The sequence below is a fragment of the Scyliorhinus torazame genome, chromosome 18, assembly GCF_047496885.1.
Source record: "Scyliorhinus torazame isolate Kashiwa2021f chromosome 18, sScyTor2.1, whole genome shotgun sequence".
NCBI classification, from domain to species: domain Eukaryota; kingdom Metazoa; phylum Chordata; class Chondrichthyes; order Carcharhiniformes; family Scyliorhinidae; genus Scyliorhinus; species Scyliorhinus torazame.
This window is the reverse complement of record NC_092724.1, coordinates 140,005,711-140,033,124: the sequence shown is the minus strand read 5'-3', so window position 1 is coordinate 140,033,124 and position 27,414 is coordinate 140,005,711. Positions and strand designations below refer to the sequence as shown.

Sequence of the window (27,414 nt, the reverse complement as noted above, 5' to 3'; positions counted from 1 at the left end):
AGGACAAACAGTTATTATATCTGGGTTGTTACCCGTGCCACGTGCTAGCGAGACAAGGAATAGGGAGAGAGAACAGTTGAACACGTGGCTACAGGGATGGTGCAGGAGGGAGGGATTCAGATACTTGGATAATTGGGGCTCATTCTGAGGTAGGTGGGACCTCTACAAACAGAATGGTCTACACCTGAACCAGAGGGGTACCAATATCCTGGAGGGGAAATTTGCAAATGCTCTTCGGGAGGGTTTAGACTAATTCAGCAGGAAGATGGGAACCTGAATTGTAGCTCCAGTGTACAGGGGGTTGAGAGTAGTGAGGTCATGAATAAGGTTTCAAGGTCGCAGGAGTGTACCAGCAGGCAGGAAGGGGGTTTGAAATGTGTCTACTTCAACGCCAGGAGCATCCGGAATAAGGTGGGTGAACTTGCAGCATGGGTTGGTACCTGGGACTTCGATGTTGTGGCCATTTCGGAGACATGGATAGAGCAGGGACAGGAATGGTTGTTGCAGATTCCGGGATTTAGATGTTTCAGTAAGCTCAGGGAAGGTGGTAAAAGAGGGGGAGGTGTGGCATTGTTAGTCAAGGACTGTATTACGGTGGCAGAACGGACGTTTGATGAGGACTCGTCTACTGAGGTAGTGGGCTGAGGTTAGAAACAGGAAAGGAGAGGTCACCCTGTTGGGATTTTCATATAGGCCTCCGAAAAGTTCCAGAGATGTAGAGGAAAGGATTGCAAAGATGATTTGGATAGGAGCGAAAGTAACTTTCCAAATATTGACTGGAAATGCTATAGATCGAGTACTTTAGATGGGTCAGTTTCTGTCCAATGTGTGCAGGAGGGTTTCCTGACACAGTATGTAGATAGGCCAACAAGAGGCGAGGACACATTGGATTTTGCACTGGGTAATGAACCAGGCCAGGTGTCAGATTTGGAGGTAGGTGAGCACTTTGGTGATAGTGACCACAATTCAGTTACGTTTACTTTAGTGATGGAAAGGGATAGGTATATACCGCAGGGCAAGAGTTATAGCTGGGGGAAAGGCAATTATGATGTGATTAGGCAAGACTAGGATGCATAGGATGGGGAAGGAAACTGCAGGGGATGGGCACAATGGGAATGTGGAGCTTGTTCAAGGAACAGCTAATGCGCATCCTCGATAAGTATGTACCTATCAAGCAGGGAGGAAGCGGTCGAGTGAGGGAACCATGGTTTACTAAAGTAGTTGAATCACTTGTCAAGAGGAAGAAGGAGGCTTATTTAAAGATGAGATGTGAAGGTTCAGTTAGGGCGCTTGAGAGTTACAAGTTAGCCAGGAAGGACCTAAAGAGAGAGCTAAGAAGAGCCAGGAGGGGACATGAGAAGTCCTTGACAGGTAGGATCAAGGAAAATCCTAAAGATTTCTATAGGTATGTCAGGAATAAAAGAATGACTAGGGTAAGAGTAGGGCCAGTCAAGGACAGTAGTGGGAAGTTGTGTGTGGAGTCTGAGGAGATAGGAGAGGCACTAAATGAATATTTTTCATCAGTATTCACACAGGAAAAAGACAATGTTGTCGAAGAGAATACTGAGATACAGGCTACTAGACTAGACGGGTTTGAGGTTCATAAGGAGGAGGGGTTAGCAATTCTGGAAAGTGTGAAAATAGATAAGTCCCCTGGGCCAGATGGGATTTATCCTAGGATTCTCTGGGAAGCTAGGGAGGAGATTGCAGAGCATTTGGCTTTGATTTTTATGTCGTCATTGTCTACAGGAATAGTGCCAGAAGACTGGATGATAGCAAATGTTGTCCACTTCTTCAAGAAGGGGAGTAGAGACAACCCGGTAACTATAGACCAGTGAGCCTTACTTCTGTTGTGGGCAAAGTCTTGGAAAGGATTATAAGAGATAGGATTTATAATCATCTAGAAAGGAATAATTTGATTAGGGATAGTCAACACGGTTTTGTGAAGGGTAGGTCGTGCCTCACAAACCTTATTGAGTTCTTTGAGAAGGTGACCAAACATGTGGACGAGGGTAAAGCAGGTGATGTGGTGTATATGGATTTCAGTAAAGCATTTGATAAGGTTCCCCATGGTAGGCTATTGCAGAAAATACGGTGGAATGGGATTGAGGGTGATTTAGTGGTTTGGATCAGAAATTGGCTAGCTGTAAGTTGACAGAGGGTGGTGGTTGATGGGAAATGTTCAGCCTGGAGTTCAGTTACTAGTGGTGTACCACAAGGATCTGTTTTGGGGCCACTGCCGTTTGTTATTTTTATAAATGACCTGGAGGAGGGCGTAGAAGGATGGGTGAGTAAATTTGCGGATGACACTAAAGTCGGTGGAGTTGTGGACAGTGCAGAATGATGGTGCAGGTTATAGAGGGACATTGGTAAGCTGAAGAGCTGGGCTGAGAAGTGGCAAATGGAGTTTAATGCAGAAAAGTGTGAGGTGATTCATTTTGGAAGGAGTAACAGGAATACAGAGTACTGGGCTAATGGTAAGATTCTTGGTAGTGTGGATGAGCAGAGAGATCTCGGTGTCCATGTACATAGATCCCTGAAAGTTGCCACCCAGGTTGAGAGGGTTGTTAAGAGGGCATACGTGTATTAGCGTTTATTGGTGGAGGGATTGAGTTTCGGAGCCATGAGGTCATGTTGCAGCTTTACAAAACTGGTGCGGCTGCATTTGGAGTATTGCGTGCGATTCTGGTCGCCGCATTATTGGAAGGATGTAGAAGCATTGCAAAGGGTGCAGAGGAGATTTATCAGGGTGTTGCCTGGTATGGAGGGAAGATCTTATGAGGAAAGGCTGAGGGACTTGAGGCTGTTTTCGTTAGAGAGAAGAAAGTTAAGTGGTGACTTAATAGAGGCATACAAGATGATCAGCGGATTAGATAGGGTGGACAGTGAGAGCCTTTTTCCTCGGATGGTGATGGCTAGCACGAGGGGACATAGCTTTAAATTGAGGGGAGATAGATATAGGACAGATCTCAGAGGTGGGTTCTTTACTCAGAGAGTAGTAAGGGCGTGGAATGCCCTGCTTGTAACAGTAGTGGACTCGCCAACATTAAGGGCGTTTAAATGATTATTGGATAAACATACGGATGATAATGGAATAGTGTAGATGGGCTTTAGATTGGTTTCACAGGTCGGCGCAACATCGAGGGCCGAAGGGCCGTACTGCGCTGTAATGTTCTATTAATGTTCTATTGTTCTATTGAGAGGTGGGATTTGAATCGCCCTTTCCTGGATTATTTGTCGAGGCTTCTGAATTACAAGTTCAGTCTATTTTATAATTTATTTAAAATCCTCATGAAATGTTCAAACTGCATATGTTATATTTTGTGGTCAATTCTTACATAGAAATAGAATTATACAGAGAAACCTCTACATTTCAAGGTATAAAGATTGCAACAAAACAGCAGACTGGAATCAATAACTGCTCACAATGCTTTCAAGAGAAATTTTCTTAGGTTGAAAGGCATGCCAAAATAAATACTAAACATATCCCATGCAGCTTTAAAGCTCCAGCATTTCCAAGCCATTTTCTACAGGCAAATGCGCAAATAGTTTTAAATCAAACATGTCTATTTGATTAGAATCCAAGAGATATTCAGCCCAGATCGCCGAGGCCCACAAGCTGAGGAAAATGCTCATAGAATCATAGAATTTACAGTGCAGAAGGAGGCCATTCGGCCCATCGAGGCTGCACGGCTCCTGGAAAGAGCATTCCACTTAAGCCCCACACCTCCACCCTATCCCCGTAACCCAGTAACCCCACCTAATCATTTTTTGGACACCAAGGGCAATTTAGTATGGCCAATCCATCTAACCTGCACATCTTTGGACTGTGGGAGGAAACCGGAGCACCCGGAGGAAATCCACGCAGACACAGGGAGAACGTGCAGACTCTGCACAGACAGTGACCCAAGCCGGAAATCGAACCTGGGACCCTGGCGCTGTGAAGCAATTGTGCTAATCACTGTGCTACTGCACTGCCCCATGTAAATTTTTTTAGAAGGATCTGGGTTCAATCTTCGTGCCGGGTCACTGTCCGTGCGGAATTTGTACATTCTCCCCGAGCCTGCGTGGGTCTCTCCCCCGCAACCCAAAAACGATGTGCAGGGTAGGTGAATTGGCCATGCTCAATTGCCCTTTAATTGGAAAAGTTGTAAATAAAATTGTTAAATTTGGAGTAACAGGAACTCTTTTTTTCTCAGTTGTACACCAGTGCCTGCTGGGATCCATTTAGGGTTATTCTAAAGTTTCTTTCATGTTAGATGATGTTCGGCAGTTCTTCCTGTTCCAGAGTGTAGTGAGCCTTTGGAATGTGTTTTTGTTTTGTGCAATGTGTACACACCCTCTGTGTGCCTCCATGGTTCTTGGCTGAGGCAGAGATCACATCATGTAGAAGGTGAGTGGATTAATAGTTAACATACATATGATCAGTGTGACCTCTTGGACTGGATTTGATTGCGTGAGGTGGAAGAAGAGGAATTTTCCTGAGTTCCTTTGGAACATAGGAGCAGGCCATTCAGCCCCTCAAGCTGATGCTGCCAATAATTTAGATCATGGCTGATCTTCCACCTCAACAACATCTTCCCGCATTACCCCCGATCCCTTAATGTCATTGATATCAAGAAATCCATCAACATCTGTTTTAGCATACTCAATGTCTGAACTTCCAAGGCCTGTGAGGGGAAAGGATGACATAGATTCACCACCCTGTGACTGAAGGAATTCCTCCTCATCTTAGTCCCAAGCCGCTTACCTCTTATTCTGAGACTGGCTTCTGGTTTTAGACTCCCCCCTAACCCAGGGGAAACAGCTCTCCTGCAGCTTGTAAAAATTTTGTACGCGTCATTTCTCGTTCTTCTAAACTCTGGAGAAAACAGGCCCAGTCTCCTCAATCTTTCCTCATCGGACAGTCCCGCCATTTCCGGGATTAGTCTGGTGAACTGTTGTAGCTGCAAAATCTCAGATACTGCGACCAGTGTATTAATTAAAAGTTTTACCCAAATTCTCTTATTTGGGAGATGAAGAAAGGACAAGACAGGTTCATGGTATAACGCAAAATTATTCACAATTCTCTCACTCAGAAAAGTATGACTCAGACTCGCAGCTGAGCTCCAGGTATTTTGCGCACTTAGTGAAGGAGGCTGTTGAGGCTACGGTCACTCGATGTGGATATCTTCTCTGGTTGTCCCTGGGGACTCCCAGGTTATCGCTAAAGATCTGTTCCGATATTCCTTCCTTTTTACTGGTCTGCTAGCATTGAGTCATAGGTACACACCCAGAACTGCTCTTTGTCCCATCCAGACCCTTTACAGACCTCAACCCGTTAATGGGGAACACAGGATGATTCAATAAAGACCCATTGTCCTCTGAAACACCCTCGTCTGACCAGCTATTAGCCCATTATGGAGTCGGGTGGCTTCTTTTGTCTGTTCTTCATCCGGCTGCAAAGTTGGTCTGGAAATTCGTTATATATTCATAACATGGTCTTATTCTTTTGTGTAAATGCGAGTGAATAGTCACAAAGTCCACAGCAGTAATGTGTTTATGTGTTCAGCTGCGTACCCTAGCAGATGGCCAGTATCAAGTCACCCAGGGCCTTATGTGGAAGTTTCTGTTCCTGGCTAATATGTATCTTCTCAGCCCGTTTACACAGAACGTTTCTTGCACTCCCTCTATGATACGTATATTCTCCCTTCATTGACCACAGGGCTATTGCCCCCCCCCCCCTCTATTTTTGCCTCTCTGAAGAGATTATTTAGCTCTGGCTGGGTGCTACGTGCTGATGGTGGGCAGTGGTGGAAATGTCAATACCTGATGCTGCGACCATTGTGAGTCTGAGCCAGGCTTGATGATCCAGTTAAACTCTTCCTGTCCATCATTGTTTAATGTTCATAAATACAAGTCCGGGATGGCACCGGCGAACCTTCTGCCCCTAATGTGTTTGGAATGGTAACCTTCTATTGTTAACTTGCCAGCAATCTGAAAGGTATTGTAGCATAAGAACTGAATTGGGCTTAACTTTGGAATGTTATGGGCACTGTGTGAATTGATATTTCAACATTCCAAATAATAATAAATCCAGAATTTGAACCAGGAAGACTTGAACCAGGCATTATACTGGTGGGCTGTCCCCCATCCTGAGAGATAGATCACATATAGTCTGAGAGTGACCCTTCTTTCTGTTTCCATACGGAATCAGCAGACCATTTTGTAAAGGCTATACTTATACTATACAGTTTCCCTTACTTTACAAAATATATTCAGGCACGACACTGAAATTGGTAAACTTTTAAGTCAATTTTCTTATAAATTAAGTGGTGTTAGGTGACCAATGTACAATTTTCATCAACATAAAGTTCCCATAAAATTGCTACTGCGTAACAATATGCCACATGAGACTGATCAATTTGACCGTAAAATGCTCGTTTTCAGAAGCCAAATGACTTTCTAATCCTGAAATATGTTGGACAAGAGACGTAAACTCATTACTATCCAGAAGTGCACTGCCTGCCATGACAGGCAAATGTTTAGACATCCACGGCCAATATGAGGATCTGGGAGGTGTTGGAACGCATTGTCCAGTTTCGTATTCAAACCAATGCTGCTGACATCTGACCTCCTCTCCTCAATCTCCGCATTCAACACCCACACTGATTGTAACTTTCACCCTCCCTGATCTCTGTTCCTAACACCCCCAACTCCGGATTGTCTCTTGCTCCACTTCGCTCCTCTCCTGAGCTCAATATTTGCCCAATTTGTACCCGTGGTTCTTAGTTGAGTATCAATTTGGCTAAAGATGTATGGTAAACCACTACAAAGTTGCAGTAGTTGTAATATTAGACTAGCAGCCACAGAGATTGGTAGTTCATAACCTAACCCAACGGTGGTAACCTGTGAACTTATTTATTGATTGATTCATGGGATGTGGGTGCTGCTGACAAAGCCAGCCATTCTTCATCCATTATTAACCCCGATAGATAATCTGTTAAGTGTCATAGACACTTTAAAAGGTGTTTCCCCAAAGTAGCCTGCAAACAACATAGTTGTCTGTATTTTGATTCAAAATAACTCAGCAGCAAAGCCTTTTGACTTAAACGTTAACGATTTAGTTTATTTCACTCTATTTCTCTGTAGGTTACTTCAGGAAAGATGAAGTTACCAACACATACACTCCAGAGAAATTAGTCACCGAGCAAGATAAAACAATGCCCAGAAAATTGAATCGACTCAGTCTATATTCGCTGTATTATGCATCCGCAAGGAGCACGGCGAATCTCATAGTGGGGCGGGCAAGAGGACGCCCCGCCCCCCCCATTCGTTACTTCATTGGGATCAAAGGTCCTCATGCCATATTTCAACAACACCTGGGCAGCCATTCAACAGCACCTGGGCAGCACGGTAGCATAGTGGTTAGCACAATTGCTTTGATTCCCGGCTTGGGTCACTGTCTGTGCGGAGTCTGCACGTTTTCCCCGTGTCTGCATGAGTTTCCTCCGGGTGCTCCGGTTTCCTCCCACAGTCCAAAGATGTGCAGGTTAGGTGGATTGGCCATGCTAAAGTGTCCAAAATTGCCCTTAGTGTTGGGTGGAGTTACTGGGTTATGGGGATGGGGTGGAGATATGGGCTTGGGTAGGGTACTCTTTCCAAGAGCCGATAGGACGAATGGCCTCCTTCTGTACTGTAAATCTAATGATTCTATGAACTTATTGCAGGCTAGGAGCTCGGCATTACTCCTCCAGGGTCACTGTGGTCTCGGCGCATACTGGAGAAACTGACAGACGTGAGCAACCACATCCTGGGAGAAATGAGAGTGCCTCCATCATTGCCTTTCACTCATTTTTGTATAACAGCACCACCTGCAATATCCCCATGGTCAGGCCAATGCATGCCATTGCAGCGTACCCTAATTGTCAGCATCTTGAACGTCTTGAGGCTCCGCTGCCTCTTGCTGCTCCGGCCCTTGTTTCTCATAGTCCTGTGCAAGCCGCCAAGGGGGTCCTTCTTTTACCCATTTGGATGAGAGCCATTAGCAAGACAGGGCTGCCTACAGTCTGCACCTTTGATGGCTCAGTGGTTGTTTGAATTAATTAAGGTGATAAATTTAGTGAGCACTTCCTTTACAGGTTTTCCTCCATTTTTTCACAGTAACTTCATTGCAGTATTAATGCAAGCCTACTTGTGACAATAATAAAGATTATCTCACGACCAGCAGGCCACTGATAAGCCCTTTGCCTGGCCTCCATTTCGACATGGCTTCCAATTAAAGGACATCCTGGAGGGCCAGTGATGGGTGTTCCTCCCGCACATACATTAATGCTATGGAGACATTGCTCTTTGACCAAGGTGATGAGAACCATATGCAAGAAGCCTGACTGTTACACTACTCTTGAGACTCCATAGAGAGCATCACCTTGGCCCATAGAATACAACTTGTCAGTTATGACCATTCACCTGGGAGGATGTAGGCTTGGAGCCACGGTTGGTTGGTGTCCACCAGTCGTGTCCCATGGAGGCATCCAGCTCCCTTCCTCCTCCGTTCATCCCTGTTTCTGACTGAAGCTGATGGCAAATGGCACAGACTGAATGGCAGCAGCACACCTTGTTGGGACCTCAATCTTATGAGGCCCATGAGCCAAGGGCAAACCTAGTACCTTATGGGCTTCCCCATGGAGAGGAGAATGCAACTGAGCACCGTTGCCATCCAGTTACCTCATAATTATTAGGGTGCCCCTTTAACCGCCCACCTTTAACTCCACCCACCCGAACAGACTGGCCTCCTGCCTCGAGGAATCTCACTTACTGAGTAACTGTGCGATTATGGACAGATTTGAAAAATGGCCCACGTCACCTTCCAACTTGCTCCACCATCTTTTACCCTCCCTATGTTACCCACCAACTCCCCCTCATGACCATTGAACCAGTGTCACCAGTCCTATCCCCTCCATCACCATTGAACCTCCTCTGTTACCCTGGACCCTACTACAATCCGCCTGCACATGCCTTCCCGCCCCTCAGAGCCAACATCTATTACTGGGTCCCCATGCCCACCCTGACCCTGACCCCCACCCTCACCTGTTTACTGAGCCTCAGTGACCTCCACTCATGAGCCTGTCACCTACAAAGCTCTCACCATGGGCAAGCCACCCCACTGCATCCCACTCCCCCTCAGATTTTGACTGTCCAATCCTATTACCAGCATCCTGGGTTCACTCTGCAGGACCCCACAGTTGACAGCACTGACCTTGCCCTCTAAGGAACTATCCACCACCTTTCCCAGGCCCTCTTCCTCCCACTTCCCCAGACTCTCTCCTCTTCCCTTCCCCGAACACTCTCCTCCCTTCCCATCTTAACCTGCCTCCCGTGTCCATCCTTCACTCCACCCTCCAGCATTCATCTGCCCTCCCATGTCCAGTCTTGGAGCAGCTTTTGCCACCGGCACTCAATATATGAGTGAAGTTATGTGAGGTCACCAAAACGTCCAGGACAGCATTGACTGATATTAAAAGACATGGAGGGAGTGAAGCTCACCAGGTGCATGGAGCTTATGCACAATTGTAAAACTGAATGTTCTAAATTCTCGCTACTGAGGAACTTAATTTGGAGGCAAAACCTAATTTCGGTGAGGTGGTCTTATTGCACGAGATGCTAATGCACGCAAATGGGATTCCCGACATTGTTCATCAGGAAGCTCGATTCACCTTTAATCCACCTTGAAATACCAGCGGGCAGCATGGTAGCATAGTGGTTAGCATCTTGGGGGGGGGGGGGGGGGGGGGGGCGCGGTGGGGGGGAGAACTCCCTTTGTCCTCTTTGAAGTAGTACCAGGAAGTATTTAATACCCACCATGGATTCCTACTTATTTCTGATTGTTTACTTACACTTCTTCATCAAACATTTTAATTCATTATTCCTGGCACCCTACGTCACTTCAACAATTTCCAGTTTCCTGGCATTGATTGCCTCCTCTCCACTATGGACATCCAGTCCCTCTATACCTTCAATCCCCGCCTGGACGGTCTGAGGGCTTTCCACTTCTTCCTTGAACAGAGCCCAAACGGACCCCACCCACCAACACTGTCTTATGTCTGGCTGAACCTGTTCTCTCTCAAACAATTTCTCCTCTACTTGTCTCACTCCCTCCAAATAAAAGGTGTGGCAATGGGTACCTGTCTGGGTCCTAGTTATGCATATCATTTTGTGAGGTATGTGGAACATTATATGTTCCAGTCCCACTCAGGCTCTCTCCCACAACTCTTCTTTTTCTTGGTACATCAATGACTGCAATGGTGCTGCTTCTTATTCTCATTCGGAACTGGAAAAATTCAATAATTTTGCTTTCAATTTCCACCCTTCCCTCACCTTTACGTGGTTTGCCTCGAAAACCTCCCTTCCCTTCCCTGCCCTGACTTCACTGTCTCAATTTCTGGGGTCAGACTGTCGACTAATATTTATTGCATACTGACTCCCTCAGCAACCACGCCTACACCTCCTCACATCCTGCACCCTGTAAGGACTCCATTCCATTATCTCGTTTTTTCTGTCTCTCTCTCCATCATATCTGTTCTGATGATACTACCCTTCCACAATGGTACTTCTGAAGTCTTCCTGTTACCTCAACTGATGATTTCACCCCCCGCCCCCAATTGTGGTTGACAGGGCCACCAATTGTGTCTGACCAATTGTATGCACTTCTGCCCTCCCCCCTTCCCTTCCCTCCCAGAACCATGACAGTGATCCTCTTGTCTTCATTTTCCACACCACCAGCCTCCATATTCAAAGGATCAACCTCCGCTATTTCCATCAACTCCTGCGTGATGCTACCACCAAACAAGTCTTCCTATCCCTTGTCAACATTCCGAAGGGACCATTCCTTCCTGGCTGGCTCCTTTAACATGCCCAACACTTCATCCCCTTCAGACAGCACCTTCCCATGCAATCATGGGAGGTGCAACACCTATACCTCCCACCTCCTCTTTTTCACTGCCTTGGCCCCAAATATTCCTCCCAGATGAAACTTGTCTGTTTTTTCATTCAGTTTATTGTGCTCTCTGCTCACAATGCTTCTCCGCTACACTGGGGAGAACAAAATGCAGACTGTGTGGCCACTTGGGGAAAACCACCACTCAGTCGACAAGCATGATCTTGACCTCCCAGTCGCTTACTATTCCAATTCACCATCTGCCCTCGGCCTGCTACGATGCTCCAGTGAAGCCAACACAAGCTGGAGTTACGGCACCTCATCTTCTGATTAGACATTTCACAGACTTCTGGAATCGACACTGAGTTCAAAACTTCAGACCGTGAATTCTGTCCTCCAGTTTGAATGATTTTTTGCCAAGTGCTGGTCTGTATCTTGTTTCGCTTTCAGACTGACCTGAGCTGACCTTTGTTCTGCTATTAACACCTACTCTTGTCCTGTGCTTTGTTTCTTTACCATCCCACTCCCTTTGCCTCTTATTCCATGACATCTTTGGTACTTAATCTCCCCCCTCCCCTAACACATTCCTAACCTTCCCTTTTGTTCCCTCTGACCCCCACCCCTTTTTCAACAGCATACACCCTAGCACAGTTCTACCTCTCCTCAGTTCCAAAGAAGAGTCAAATTTGACTGGAATCACTGGGCGAGATTCTCTGGCCTCCCCGTGACTTATTCCTCAGTGGTGGGAGGTGGGCCGCCATTGGCTGGTAGTGGGATCTCTGGTTGTGCCGCTGTCAACCTAGGGTGTCACAATGGTGCAGTGGTTAGCACTGCTACCTCATGGCGCTGAGGACCCGAGTTCAATCCCGGCCCTGGGTCACTGTCTGTGTGGAGTTTGCACATTCTCCCTGTGTTTGCGTGGGTCTCACCCCCACAACATGTGTAGGGTAGGTGGATTGGCCATGCTAAATTGCCCCTTAATTGGAAAAAAAGTCAATGGAATTTCCCATTAAATCCATCCACGTCGCCGGGAAATCTACGGTGAGGGTCTGCCGTTGGCAGGACCAGAAATTCTTGCCCCATTAACTCTGTTTCTCTCTGCTCAGATTTTCCCAGACCTGCTGAGCTTTTCCAGCACTTCCTGTATTTACTTCAATTCACCACTTGGGAGAAATGCAGCTTGAAACATTGCAATCCTTCACCCGCAGGAGGGAGACTGTTCTTATCCTTTGTCTTTACTCCAGCTGTTTTGCAATACTTTCCATTCAACATATTTATCATGAACAATCTTTCGGTTACGAGGCAGATTTTTCTGCAAAGTTTGACATTGCAATATTTTCTTTGCTGGCAGAATGCATTGTATAATGTTGCTGAGTCAATACGAAACTATAAATCACCAGACCCTGCACGTTCTTGAGGGTTATTCTATAACGCCAGCAGAACTCCAATAAAAGATATCAGAAAAAAACCCGTGTCCCTAGTTAGGCTAGATTCCTGTTGACTCCGAATTTCCAACAATCGCTATCTGTGCAAAGGCAAGATTGGAGGAAAGGTGCTCCTGATGTCCTTTTCAATATTCATCCCTCATTTATCTGGTTATTTAGCTCATTGCTATTGTTGTGTAAATTGCCTACACTTCCTCTGGAAACTGAGGAGATCCGGCATGTCCACATTGTCCAAATCTTCCCAATTTTTACAGATGCACCATAGAAAGCATCCTATCTGGCTGCATCACAGCCTGGGTATGGTAACTGCTCAGCCCAAGACTGTAAGAAACTACAGAGAACCGTGAACACTGCCCAATCCATCACACGAACCCACCTCCCATCCATTGACTCTATCTGCACCCCTCGCTGCCTTGGGAAAGCGGGCAGCATAATCAAAGATCCCTCCCACCCGGCTTACTCACTCTTCCAACTTCTTCAATCGGGCAGGAGATACAAAAGTCTGAGAACACGCACAAACATATTTAAAAACAGCTTCTTCCCCGCTGTTACCAGACTCCTAAACGACCCTCTTATGGATTGACCTGATTAATAATACACTTCTGTATGCTCCACCCGATGCTGGTGTCGAGGTATTTTTTTTTTAGAAAATATTTTATTGAAGCATTTGTAATTTTCACAGTTTTAAATAATTTAGCATTTCTTAAACAACTGAGCGGGCCAACACACACAATGACATTAAAATAACATATCCTACTATCCCCCTGCCCTTTCTCCTGATTACCCATGCATTAAGTTCCCTGTCCTTGTCTTACTTGCCTCCCATTCCCCCCCCCCACTTTTACTGCTGACGTTCAATTCTCCTTAAAGAATCGATGAATGGCTGCCACCTCCGGGCAAACCCCTGAGTTGAACCTCTCAAGGCGAACTTAATTTTTTCCAGACTGAGAAACCCTGCCATGTCGCTAACCCACACGCCTGACTTTGGAGGCTCCGAGTCCCTCCACCCCAGCAAAATCTGTCTCCGGGCTACCAGGGAGGAGAAGGCCAGGACATCGGCCATCTTCACCAGGTGGTCATAACCCGCTACGTGGGATTTACGGGGTGATGGTTGTCTTCTCCGTGTCCCTTGCGGAGTGCAAGCTCTCTCATTAAGGGGACAGGGGACACAAAATCTATATTGCATATAAGTCGGCCAATTCGGCACTGACTGTTCAGCCCCGGCTGGGGAACTACCGGGAGCTGTGTATCACAGCCTTGGAAATAAACCTACATTTCTTTGCTACAACTCGGCGTGGACCCTCCGTGTCTTCATAAAACCAGGACTTCTCATTTCCTCCATTCAGAAGAAAACTGTTTCAATACGAGTGACCAGAATGCTGAGAGAGATGAGGCAACCAAAAGTTCAATGATAGGAGGGTGTGGGGCCTTTCTAAAGAAGAGGGTGATCTTTTTTTCAAAAGGTTTTGCCTGTATTATGCACAGTGCTGAGAGGGCAGTCAATGGGGTCACTCCTGATTGTGGGAATGCATTTGATTTTCAGAATAAAGAGAACAGCCAGAGATGAAACAGCTGGAGATGGGCACAAGCCTGGCGTGGGTATCTGCCAATCCCTGTGCAAATGAACTACTTTCCCACTGAGCCTGCAACTTCCAGGGTTCTGGACAAAATCCTGGAATAATCAGATCTGCAAGGCCCACTATTACCATAAGGCATGGTTCATTGATCTTGGCAGAGGACTGGCATTGAGAGTAAACAATTCAAAGTTAAAAGCAATTAAAAATGGTCAGGATCACTTTCTAAAATGCAAGTTGCAATTCCTTGGCCTAACACCTCACTCTGCAGGAGCAAAGATGGTGAACACTATGAAAATAGTTTATTTTTATGAAATGCGGTTGTCCAGGACTGACATACAAGGTCATTATGTGTAATGCGGGGCATAAAGCTCATCTAAATGCATAATCTAGAAAGGCAACTTAGAATTAATGGGCCTGATTTTGAGTCTGTGCAAAGTGTGTAAGTTTTGACTATGTTAAAATCAGGCCCAATATTGTTCAACAACTTTCATTATATCAATATCCTCATTGTTATCTGCTCCACTGTATTTGCATCTCAAGATATTTTGTGCTAAAAATCAATGTACCATTTTTATTTTCATGTAAACTTCTTTTTACAAATCTTGAACTCGCCTCTTTGTGGGGCTGATTCTTTCCTGCAATAGAGGTCCAGAGCTTCTTGTGCCTCAGGCAAATGGTCATTATTTATTCATAGGTCTTGACAGTGAGTATTATCCTTCAGGGAACATCATGCCTGACTCTTGAGCCCAGTCCTCTCCTCGCCTCCTGTCCATACACTACTTCCAGCTATTACAGCTGAATAATAAGTGGAAATCCAGACCAATCCTTCTCCTCCTCCCTAACACAGTGAAAATGTTTCCGTAAAATCTTTACTGACCCAATCCCTACTCATGAATAAACTCACTAAGCTGTGAGGGGAGCTGTATGTTAAATTTTGTCAAGTTCTTGGAAGGTCTTAAATTTTTTTTTAAAATCTCAATAGCTGTTCAGAATAAATTCCAGTTTCCTTTCACCTGTGATAATCAGGACATTTTCCACAGCCCTGTATTTTGTTACTTTTGCTTTCTCTTCCATTTTTCCATCTCTATTTTTCTCTCTCCTTCGTTCTTGGTTTATTTTACTTTATTTTCCTCTCTACCTCCTTGTCTTAAATCCATTACTTGATACAGATGCCCAGGCAAACGTGATAAAAAATAGATAAATTGTGATATAATTTTTACACACACTTTGACTATGATTATGGTTAATGGTTGCTTTAGAAAATATCAACCACTCATTTTTGCAAATGTACTCCCCCACTCCAAAGGATATAGCAGTTACTGTTTTGTGTGCTCCTGCCGCTAACATCATTCTGTTGAGATCATCCTGGTTCAATGAACTGTATGCATTTCGACATGGGTTGTCAAATCCTTGCAAGACAACTTGAAAAATGTGATCAGATTTTTAACTTGTTCAGTGAAGGTTCAACAGACCTGTACACTCAGATGACATGCACTAAGGTTATTGGCGCACACTGTTAAGTCACATTATAGGCATTAGAAATCTGAAATGAAAACAGAAAATTCTGGAAGTGTTCATAAGATCTCTGCTTCTCTCTGTACAAATGCTGCTTGACCTGCTGAGTATTTTCAGAATCTTCTGTTTTTCCACTCAACCCACAGTATCCTCGTCTCACACACAAACAGCTGTTAAAACATTATGCTAACGCAACAGCCTTCATAAGAAAATTAGTCTTCTAAATATTACCTACAAGTTGAGTTCTGGTGGTAGGTAGAACCTTTATTAATAGATAATATCACCTCTGGACATGGACAGCATAATCTAATGAAACTGAAATTTGTGAATCTCAGATCCCCTGCTTGTCTGTGTGGGCTAAGCATGGTAATACAGTTTGCATCTGTTGAGAAAAAAGTTAAACTATGCTGTATATGCAGAAATGCAGGATACAAAATGGTTGGGGGGCGGGGGGGGGGGGGGGGGGGGTGCAGTCACTCTTGGTTTGCATTAAGTTAAATTCTCTCAGTACACTGAACCTCGCTGATGAACCTCAATTCATTCCAATCCTCAGTTTGATAAGTAAATAAACCTAGGATCGATTTCAGGGAGAAATCCAGTCAAGGGCAATAAAGTGAGTCTAAATTTATTTAAAGCTCTGTTTCATGTGTGAGTTATGCCAGACTTGGGTGCCAACAGAAATGTGGAAGAGTTCAATCATACACTCAACAGGTACCTCCCATTCATTGTTGGAAACATAAAATAAAGGTTGACAGGAATAGCCTGTCTGCTACCAATGGGCCTTGATTAATTCAATGTCACTCAGTATCTTTGTTGCAAAAATAAGCCCAAGAACTTGAATAACCATGAGAATGACACCAAATGTACCAATTGAACCTATGTTACTGGTAAGCCAGCTAGTGAGACGTGACATACAGCCACGTAGATAAATATAATCCTGCGCGGTCACTTCTTCCATGTGTAAAGCGCCAAAGCCACACTGAGAGTTCATAACCATGCCATTTTCTTGAGGATTGATGCAACATGAAGCTGGGGCTCCACAAGCATGGACACCTGGGGAGCTGCAATTGAAATACCTGCAAAAAGATAACATAAATTAAGCAGCTTCGAAACACTTTTTTTTTTTACAGAGAAAACATACATCATTTGCATTATTTTCCAATTTCTCTGCAAGACCATTTGCCCCTGTATGCCTCTCCTCTCTCAATGAAGTAGTATAAGAGGATTTTTGTTTCAAGGTGTTTCATTACAACTGTTAACACCCTGTGCTTTACATTATCAGGAAGGTAACTTGCTGGGATATGGGACAAGCAATGTCAATGAAACTGTCTACTCTTCTGAAGCATTCCATTGACTAGCTGGTTCTGAACAATGATAAGCTATCATCACTAAAGCTACAGATATGAATAGTAGCCACCAAAGTGAATCAAAAATACAGCCATCAGTAGACAGTGAGAACCTCTCCCAGTGTGACATTAAGTTAGAACCTGTAGAAAATATGATTTGAGCTTTTAAAACACTTTATGACAATGCTAACAGTTTCAAATCAACTTGTACCTTTTAAATAGTAAGATGTCTGTATACATACATGGCATATAGTTTTTAAAAATAAACTTAGAGTTCCCAATTCTTTTTTTCCCCCAATTAAAGGGCAATTTAGCGTGGCCAATCCACCTACCCTGCACATCTTTGGGTTGTGGGGGTGAGACCCACGCTGACACGGGGAGAATGTGCAAACTCCACACGGACAGTGTCCTGGGGCCGGAATCTAACCTGGGTCCTCTGCACCATGAGGCATTAGTGGTAACCACTGTGCCACCGTGCTGCCCACCAATGGCATATAGTTAGCACAAATGTCTAATTCTGTCCATGGAATTTTGAGAGGCCACCAAAATAATTAAACCGGCACCCAATGTTTAAATATACGTAAGCAATTATGAGTTTCATTTCATACAAAATGAAGCCTGTAGCATGGATGAAACACAAACCCAAAGACAAAATTACAGAATGGCATCAACAGTTTCATTATATAATCATGTAAACAGAAGGTTGGCCTGCAAGACCTTATTAACCTCATTGAAACATACAAGATCCTGAGGAGACTTAATGGTGGATGTCTCGCTTCCTTTTGTGGGGAGACTAGAACTAGGGGACACCGTTTAAGAATAGGAGGCCTCCCTTTTAAGATGGAGATGAGGAGAATTTATTTTTCTTTCAGCCATTGAATGTAATCAAGGCTGAGTTAGCTATTAGATAGATCATTGGTAGACAAGATAATCAAGGGTTATGGGGGGGGGGGGCAGGATGGCAGGAGATGCTGACAATAAAGTGGAGTTGCGACCACAATCTGATCAGCCATGATGGGTTGTGGGGGCGAAACCCACACAAACACAGGGAGGATGTGCAAGCTCCACAAGGACAGTGACCCAGAGCTGGGAACGAACCTGGGACCTCGGCGCCGTGAGGCAGCAGTGCTATCCACTGCGCCACCATGCTGCCCATATCAGCCATGATCTTATTGAATGGTGGCACTGGCTCGAAGGGCTGAATGGCCTTCTCCTGTTCCTGAGTCCCATGTTCTTAACAGAGTTATAAGTTAGGGGTAACATGTTTAATTAAAAAGAAAAGTTTTGTTTTGAGATTCATGAACCTTTCTAAAACTAGAACTTTTCATAAAATATTACATTTTATTCAGAACTGATGGAACTTTCTTTTTACCATTCCTATGACTTTTTTCTCACTGATACCAAATCAGGAGCTAATCTGAAAATAATCAAAAGGGTTAATGAAATGACCTTTATAACTAGAGGACTAGAATAAAAGGTCAAAGGTATACTGCGGCTATTCAAAGCCTTGCTTAGACAATATTTGAAGCATTTTGAGCACTGCTGGGCACCACACCTTAGGAAGGATATATTCACTTTGGAAAGAGTGCAGCATAGATTTGCCAGAATGGTTCTTGGACTCCAAGATTAAATTACAAGAAATAATTACATACAGTAGGGCTGTAATATTTGGAATTTAGAACATTAAGGGTGCTTTGTTGATGCTTTCAAGATGTCAAAGGTAACAGATGTGGTAGATAGAGAGAAACTATTTCTGCTGAATGGAAAGACTCAGTCCAGAGGGCATAGATCAAGATTAGAGCCAGACCTTTGAGGCGTAAAACATGGAAACACTTTTACACAAAAAAGGTGATAAGAGGTTTGAAAGTTTAAAAAAAAATTATGGATGTGGGCATTGCTAGCTAGGCCTGCATTTATTTAGGGGTGGCACGGTGGCACAGTGTTTAGCACTGCATCCTCACAGCTCCAGGGATCCGGGTTCAATTCCAGCCTCGGATGACTGAGTGGAGTTTGCACTTTCTCCCTATGTCTGCGTGGGTTTCCGCCGGGTGCTCCTGTTTCCTCCCACAGTCCAAAGATGTGCAGGTTAGGTGGATTGGCCATGCTAAATTGCCCCTTAGTCCAAAAGGTTAGGTGGGGTTACTGAGTTACGGGGATAGGTTGGAGTCGTGGGCTTAAGAAGGGTGCTCGTTCCAAGGGCCAGTGCAGACCCAATGGGCTGAATGGCCTCTTTCTAAAATGTAAATTCTATGATTATTGCCAATCCCTAGTTGCCCTTCAGAAGGTAGTGGTGAGCCATCTTCTTGAACCACTGCAGTACTTGAGGTGTAGGTATACTCATAGTGCTGTTAGGGAGAGAGCTCCAGGGGGCCAGTTTAGCTCAGTTGGCTGTACAACTGGTTTCTGATACAGAACAAGGCCTGCAACGCGGGTTCAATTTCCATACCAGTCGAGATAATTCATGAAGATCGCGCCTTCTCAACCTTACCCCTCACCTGAGGTATGGTGATCCTCAGGTTAAATCATCACCAGTCAGCTCTCCCCTCAAAAGCAGCCTAAGATTATCTGGGACAATGGCGACTTTCATTTAATTTCATTTCCAAGATGTTGACGCAGCAACTGTGAAGGAACAGTGATTTCCAACTCGGATTGGTGAGTGACTCGGAGGGGAACCTCCAGTTGGTGGGGTTCCCAGGTATCTGCTGCCCTTGCTCTTCTAGATGTTAGTTGTTGTGGGTTTGGAAGGTGCTGGCTAAGGAACCTTGGTGAGTTCCTGCACTGCATCTTATAGATGGTACACACTGTTGGTCGTGGTGGAGGGATTGCATGTTTGTGGAAGAGATAGCAATCAAGCGGGCTGCTTTGTTCCGGATGGTGATGCGCTTCTTGAGTGTTGCTGGAGCTGCACTCATCCAGGCAAGTGGAGAGAACTCCATTACACTCCTGCCTTGTGCATTGTAGATGGTGGGCAGGCTTTGGTGGGTCAGGACGTGAGTTACTCTCCGTAGGATTCCTCGCCTTTGACCTGCTCTGGTAGCCACAAATGGCAATTAATGCTTCATTTTAAATCAGAGACAGGACACTTTTGTTAACTAAAGGTATCAAGAATTGAGGGGGAAAATATATGAGTTCATTCACAGATCAGCTATGAACTCACTGAATGCTGGATCAGGCTGGAAGGGCTAAATGTTCCCATGATGCAGACATCACATCTGTACACGTGCAACAATAAAGTACTGAAGAATTATGTGCGTCAGTACATAGAACGGAATAAATGTATTGTAACAGCTTGTCTCAAGCAATTATCATTTTTCAAAATTCCCACTGTGGGATTAAATCATATCAATTTTTGACTGTTGAAAAAAAGGAAGGGGATCGTTTAGGACGATGGTATTTCACTTAACTAAAACATGGGTAAAACTAATAGTGTGTGTGGGGCGGGGCAGGGGGCGGAGAAGCAAATAAAAAACAATTGATGGTGAACCTTAACAGTTCTGTCGAAGCACTGTGAATCACTAACCCTTTGAGAACTCCCTCCTCAGCCAGAAATCAATGGACTTTCTAAGATTTAATACAAACACAGCTACTGACAATCCCGCCAACGTATGTATCCTTCTGCCAAAGAATTCGTCAAAACGCTTGGGCTGGTGTTAGATGTGAAAGGTAACAGCAAATTGGACTTTAAAATACTTCCAAATCTGGAAAAGTCAAATTGCTAGTTTTAAGTAGAAGATATAAAACAAATGTATTAAAAGATATATGTGTATAGCCTATATCTAAGCACAGTGGGTATTTTAAATAGTGTTGGGACCTTTTCACCAACTATTCTCACTTTTAGTGAGATTCATGAAAGAGAGATTTCACGTGGACCAGTTGTTGTGGAGGAAATGCTGCTTGGATTAATAATTTCCCTTCACGAAAAGTCATCAAGTGGACATGTCTCATTGGACATACAACTTCGAATCAAATTGTACTTTTTTGCAGAATGGAGACCCGGTTATTTTGAAGCCCAGACTAAATACGCTTAATAAAACGGGACAGAAGGTGTTGCAAATGCTGCAGTTGTCATCTACTCACAGGTTTAGCTGCCAGTCCTGATACGACTCGACTCCACAGCACTTAAACCCTTGTTGGATCTCGTTCATAATGAACCGGAGGTCCGGGTCATCCTGATACCTCTGGACACCCAGGATCATCCCATTCTGCAGGTATCCTCCTATCCTGTCCCTCAGGACATAGACCAGAATCCCAAACACTATCTCGGCCGTCGCAAGCATCAGGACACCGGCTGTGAAGAATTTCAACAAACATTGGTTCTCCCTCAGGGCGCCCACGCATCCAGAGAAAGATACGGTGCCAACAACCACCCCCACAACCGCAAACACCAGCATTGGGTCAGTACTCAGATTGCTGATCCTGTCCGAGTTCAGAGATTCCTTGTCTATGAGTCCCCAAACCCCGATCCCGAGTAGCAGATAGCCGAGGACTGTAAACATGAAATTGCTCAGGAACATGATGTACTTAATGCAGCCGTTGACTTTGTTGATTTCACAGCGCTGGCGGTGTGGCTGGCAGATCACTTGTTGGCTGTTTGGCTCCGACCGCAAATCGCTCTCCGTTTCAGCACCGTCCCCCTGGGGACAGCGACTGCACCTCGCCTGCACCATCTCACCATTGCCGAGTCTCTCTTCCTGTTGGGGCGGAGGGGCAAAAAAAACAGGAGGGGTTATTGAGAGACAGGAATCACCAGGGATCAGATATTTCCATGTGTTCCTGTCACTGGAGGATGGAAAGCAGTGGAGCTGTGACCACACGGCGCCACCAGGAGCGTAGTTCATTCAATACCTGGGGTCAGCCCGGAGCTGCTACCCCAGACCTAATCATTACAATGTTAAATAACGAGCTGAACAAAAATAGGTTTTATACGACATGTGACCTTGTTTCTAACAGTGTACCTTTAGAAACGCGCACTAAATAACAAGGCATGCCCCACTTCTTCTGTTCACTGACTCTAGGAAATTGAATTTCCACTCTCACGCACCCAGCCATCCGTTTGCTTCTGACATATTCACTCATACATGCATTCAGAGTGATATCTCCACACATACACTCTCAAACATACTCTCAAAGGGTCAAACGCATACACGTCTATAGCACAACACTTCCCACAGTGTTCCCCCATTCACTCTAGTTACTGGGCACACATGCCCGGACACAGTAGAGCAGTACATTGTATACTTGCTGTCATTCTAAAACTTACTTTCACTCTCACACTATTTCAGTTGAACACACACAAACACGGCCTCACTTCATTCCACTCCGCTCACACCTCATCGCAGTAGCAGGGCAGGGGAATTATAGGTTGAGTTTAAAAATAGCAAAAAGGATTTTATTTCATCGTTCTCGTAGAATATTATTCTTAATAAAAGTTTGTTCGCCAGAGCCATTTTATCTATCTTGACCGGACATTTAACAGCACGTAAAGCAAGAGCAAAATGCAATCCCAATAGTCTGTCGTAAAGTATAAAAAAAGTCTGATTAAAGGCATGGGTTGATAATTGTGTTAAGATTATCCTGAACAGTATTGATTTAGCTTAGAATACCTGTCATCAGCAGAAATAAATTAACAAGTGGTATATAATAATGTATATAGTCCACACACGTGAGATAATATTCAAGCGAATTCAAGTGACTTTCCCCTCAAAGGTAATATACTGATTGACTCAAACATCTGATTGATCAAATGAAAATTATATAAAGTAGGAATGAGTCAAGGACGAGAAACCACTAAATCAAATTTCTCCTTCCAGTGTCAAATGATCAGCAACCAGAATCAAATTCAAGCTATTTTCAATGGCTGCTTTGTTTCATCTTTAAAGTCAATTTAAAACAGCAAAAAATGATGGGGGAAACCCACAGCTGACCTAATGGACACACTCAACTGGTCCAGAATTGTGATGGGAGTCTGCCAGAACAGGCACAGATTTTCCAGCACTTAGGTACATTAAGTATGGATTTAGGGTAAAGTTTCCTTCATGGCTTTGTGGGGCCGAGACCAATGTTAAGAGCATTGGGTTCTTCTCCAGCAAGCCAGGATACAGACGAGAAGATTTCTGAAGAGCAAAACCTTTACCTCGGGCAATATCGACACTCACCAGAACCAATCACTAACCCTCTCACCCCCACAGGCTCCCACAAGAGTATGGATAGTATAGACGAGGAGTTGACATGTTGTGAGAAATAGTAAAAAGAAGAAAGACCAAATAAACGCTGCATCTTTTATGATCTCAGAAAATCCCAAGGAAGGTAAAGGATATAAATTTGGATGTACAGCTGAGGGTAGTTGAGCATTGACATTTCAGCTCCTGGCTGCAGATCAAGTGGATGTTGGTCTCAGGGATCCTACCATTGAGGAAAAGGATGCTGCCAAGTCAGGAAACACATAATCTGATTCAGTATGGCTGCTCCTACGATGTGTGCCAAATGGCTGGGATGCTGATGGAACCCATTGCCACATTGTGCGCCAATGCCTGGGAGGAATTCATCTCATTGCAGGATGAGAAAGAAGCACTTACAAACCTTCTTCCACTTCATGAGAGTTCTGAGACAGTCAGTCAACTCAATCTAAAGGTGCTGAGTGAAGGACTCTGAAGCTTCGACGATCAAATTGCAAACAATGCAGGGCAACATCTCAGAGGGACAAGGATATTTGATCCCACTCTCCTGGGAATTTAACAACCTTTCTAATTCTATGAGGTCCATTCTACCATTGATCACTGGACACCAGAATCCTGTTCCCAACACCAGTGGGAAACCTCATATGTGTGCTTCAGAGATTACTGCCCCGCATTGCAACAGTAGACTGGCAGTCCTTTAGCTCCCCATAGACATTTTCACCTTTGCAGGGGTGAGGACACTAAGGAATCCAGGGTACAGACAGTCTGCTCTGTGTTCATCCTGGGGTTTTGGGACCCTTACAGAAGGGCAACAGCTTTCCAAGAAGTTCATAAAATGTTTCAATAATCATCTTTTCCTCAGGTCCTCACATGACCTGTAGAAGAATTGTTGAATACAGCAGAACAAACCATCAACAGCCAATAGCCGAAATGGCTGAATTCAAATAAATGTGTACAGAATCACAAGGATATCTTGCTATGTATTGTATACTGCTTTTGATTTAATAAATACATCCCAAGCCCCTTCACAGAAGCATTATTGAGCAAACTTTGACACCAAACCACACAAATAAATATTAGGACAGATGATTAAAAGCATGGTCAGAGAGGTAGGTTCTAAGGAGCATCTTTAAGAAAGAGAGAGAGATAGAAAGGTTTAGGGAGGAAATCCTAGAGCTTACGTCCTGGATGGCTGAAAGCACATCCACCAATGGTAGATTAATGAAATGCGTAACAGGCTAGAAATGTAGATCTAGATGGTTGTTGGACCGGAGGAGGTTACAGAGATAGGGAGGGGTTACAATTTCTCAGGCAAAACTTGGCCTTTCATCACTCATCATGTTCTTCACCTGTTATTCCTGGGCACAGAGTGGTTTTTGATTATTAGATTTGATTATTAGATGAGCCCAATCTCATCTATTAGACAAATGATCACGCACCATCAGACTATGAAGTAAATTTGGCTCACGACTGATCATTAAATCTAATATAGCCTTTCCCCTTGTTAGTTTTATGATACTTTGTTGCAGAAAGGTATCCAGAACACACGCAAGAAATTTGTTACTTTTCTGACATGGGCTCATTTGCTTATAATCAATCTCATTAGAAGTTAAAGTCCCGCATTAAAATCACTCTGCCTTTGGTACATACTTGATTAATTTCTGTATTTGTAAATTCTGTCGCATCAGAGTTGCGAGAAGGGAGCCTCTACATAACGCACATTACCGTCTTAAATCGATTATGATCCTGGACCAGACCCCACAGTGGCTATACTGGACAGAATCCCCAATATTTCATTTTAATTTTGTAAGTCTGTGAGGATGGGATACCTCACTCCAGGAGTAATTTCATGCAAAATAGGGCTACAGTATATTGAAACAAACATTGCTACTAACACAGTATTAAAATATCTTTAACATCACAGAAGAAAATAGCTTATAATTACCCCTTAAATGATGCTAATCAATACAGTGACACAGTACCCTTAACTGCTATCTTTATTTCCACTCAAACAATAAAACCATCTCAGATGCCAATCCACTTTTGAATACGGTTAGCACTCAGGAATTCTTGCTGTACAAAGATGTTTTGAGTACACTTTGAGAAAAAGAGATCTTTTGAGACTGCTTTAAAGTAAGAGAAATGACCCCCTGACAGAATAATGCAGAATCTCTGGCTGTATTTCTTGAGAAAACCTTCTCATCTTTGCCTTCCAGCCACAAACTAAAACTGAACCTCAACACCTGATTGCTTCAACTCATGGTTCCTCACATTAACTATATAATTTCACTGAACTGAACACAAGGGGCGAAATTCTCCGGAAATGGCGTGATGTCCGCCGATTGGCGCCCAAAACAGCGCAAATCAGACGGGCATTGCGCCGCCCCAAAGGTGCGGAATGCTCCGCATCTTTGGGGGCCGAGCCCCAACCTTGAGGGGCTAGGTCGGCGCCGGACGAATTTCCGCCCCGCCAGCTGGCGGAAAAGGCCTTTGGTGCCCCGCCACCTGGCGCGGAAATGACATCTCCGGGCGGCGCATGCACGGGAGCATCAGCGGCCGCTGACAGCTTCCCACGCATGCGCAGTGGAGGGAGTCTCTTCTGCCTCTGCCATGGTGGAGACCGTGGCAGAGGCGGAAGGGAAAGAGTGCCCCCATGGCACAGGCCCGCCTGCAGATCGGTGGGCCCCGATCGCGGGCCAGGCCACCGTGGGGGCACCCCCCGGGGCCAGATCGCCCCGCGCCCCCCCCCCCAGGACCCCGGAGCCCGCCCGCGCCACCTTGTCCCACCGGTAAGGTAGGTGGTTTAATTTACGCCGGTGGGACAGGCATTTTAGCGGCGGGACTTCGGCCAATCCGGGCCAGAGAATCGCGCGGGGGTGCCCGCCAACCGGTGTGGCGCGATTCCCGCCCCCGCTGAATCTCCGGTGCCGGAGACTTTGGCAACCGGTGGGGGCGGGATTCACGTCAGCCCCCGGCGATTCTCCGACCCGGCGGGGGGTCGGAGAATCTCGCCCAATGTCTCTAATTAACTACTCCTCAGGGAACTGTCTTAATGTAAACAAAAAATCATTAGCCCAAACTTTTACAGTGCTTTAATTGCACCACTGGCTCCCAAAAAGCCAAGCTGTCTTGCAAACCAGGATTTTTAAAAATACTACTGCAGCAGTCCCACACACTAACCCAGGGATTGAACCCTTACTCCACCAAATATATATAATACAATATACCTGAGGTTCCTACATTCATCACAAATCCTTTCCTATTTCTCAATTTTAACCATAGAATCCCCATTGACTGCTTACCTTTCTTCCCACTGGAATCATTTCATCTTCAATCGCTGAAGCATTGCCTCCCCTTCTATCAGTCCCCCTATCTTTTCTGTAGAGCTCCTATAACTTGATATATTCTGTTACCATTGCTACAATGACATCTTTACATCAAGGCATCGAGAAGTGATGCAGTTTAATCTGAGCCCTAATATAAGAACATAAGAACTAGGAACAGGAGTAGGCCATCTGGCCCCTCGAGCCTGCTCCGCCATTCAATGAAATCATGGCTGATCTTTGTGGACTCAGCTCCACTCTCCGGCCCGTACACCATATCCCCGAATCCCTTTATTCTTTAGAAAGGTATCTATCTTTTTCTTAAAAACGTTGAAAGAAGGAGCCTCAACTGCTTCACTGGGCAAGGAATTCCAGAGATTCACAACCCTTTGGGTGAAGAAGTTCCTCCTAAACTCGGTCCTAAATCTACTTCCCCTTATTTTGAGGCTATGCCCCCTAGTTCTGCTTTCCCAGACCAGTGGAAACAACCTGCCCGCATCTCTCCTATCTATTCCCTTCATAATTTTATATGTTTCAATAAGATCCCCCCGCATCCTTCTAAACTCCAATGAGTACAGTCCCAGTCTACTCAACCTCTCGTCATAATCTAATCCCCTCAACTCTGGGATCAACCGAGTGAATCTCCTCTGCACTCCCTCCAGTGCCAATATGTCCTTTCTCAGGTAAGGAGACCAAAACTGAACACAATAATCCAGATGTGGCCTCACCAACACCTTATACAATTGCAGCATAACCTCCCTAGTCTTGAACTCCATCCCTCTAGCAATGAAAGACAAAACTCGATTAGCCTTCTTAATCACCTGTTGCACCTGCACACCAACTTTTTGCGACTCGTGCACCAGCACACCCAGGTCCCTCTGCACAGCAGCATGTTTTAACATCTTACCATTTAAATAATAATCCATTCTGCTGTTATTCCTCCCAAAATGGATAGCCTCACACTTGGCAACATTGAATTCCATCTGCCAGACCCGAGCCCATTCACCTAACCTATCCAAATCCTTCTGCAGACTTCCGGTATCCTCTGCACTTTTTGCTTTACCACTCATCTTAGTATCGTCTGCAAACTTTGCCACATTGCACTTGGTCCCCAACT

At 44.8% G+C, this 27,414-nt stretch overlaps 1 protein-coding gene across 1 annotated transcript in view; it reads right to left on the bottom strand.

Annotated features, from left to right (window-relative positions):
* Positions 1 to 15,930: 15,930 nt before the first annotated feature.
* tspan10 (tetraspanin 10) overlaps positions 15,931 to 27,414 on the bottom strand; it is a 28,366-nt gene continuing 16,882 nt past the window's right edge. Inside the window, exons 2-3 of the mRNA XM_072482017.1 lie at positions 20,876 to 21,489; positions 15,931 to 16,528 (exon numbers count right to left, since the gene is read on the bottom strand). Coding sequence (XP_072338118.1) covers positions 16,222 to 16,528; positions 20,876 to 21,489 — 921 coding nt within the window. The 3' untranslated portion in view covers positions 15,931 to 16,221. The remainder of the gene's footprint in view (positions 16,529 to 20,875; positions 21,490 to 27,414) is intronic.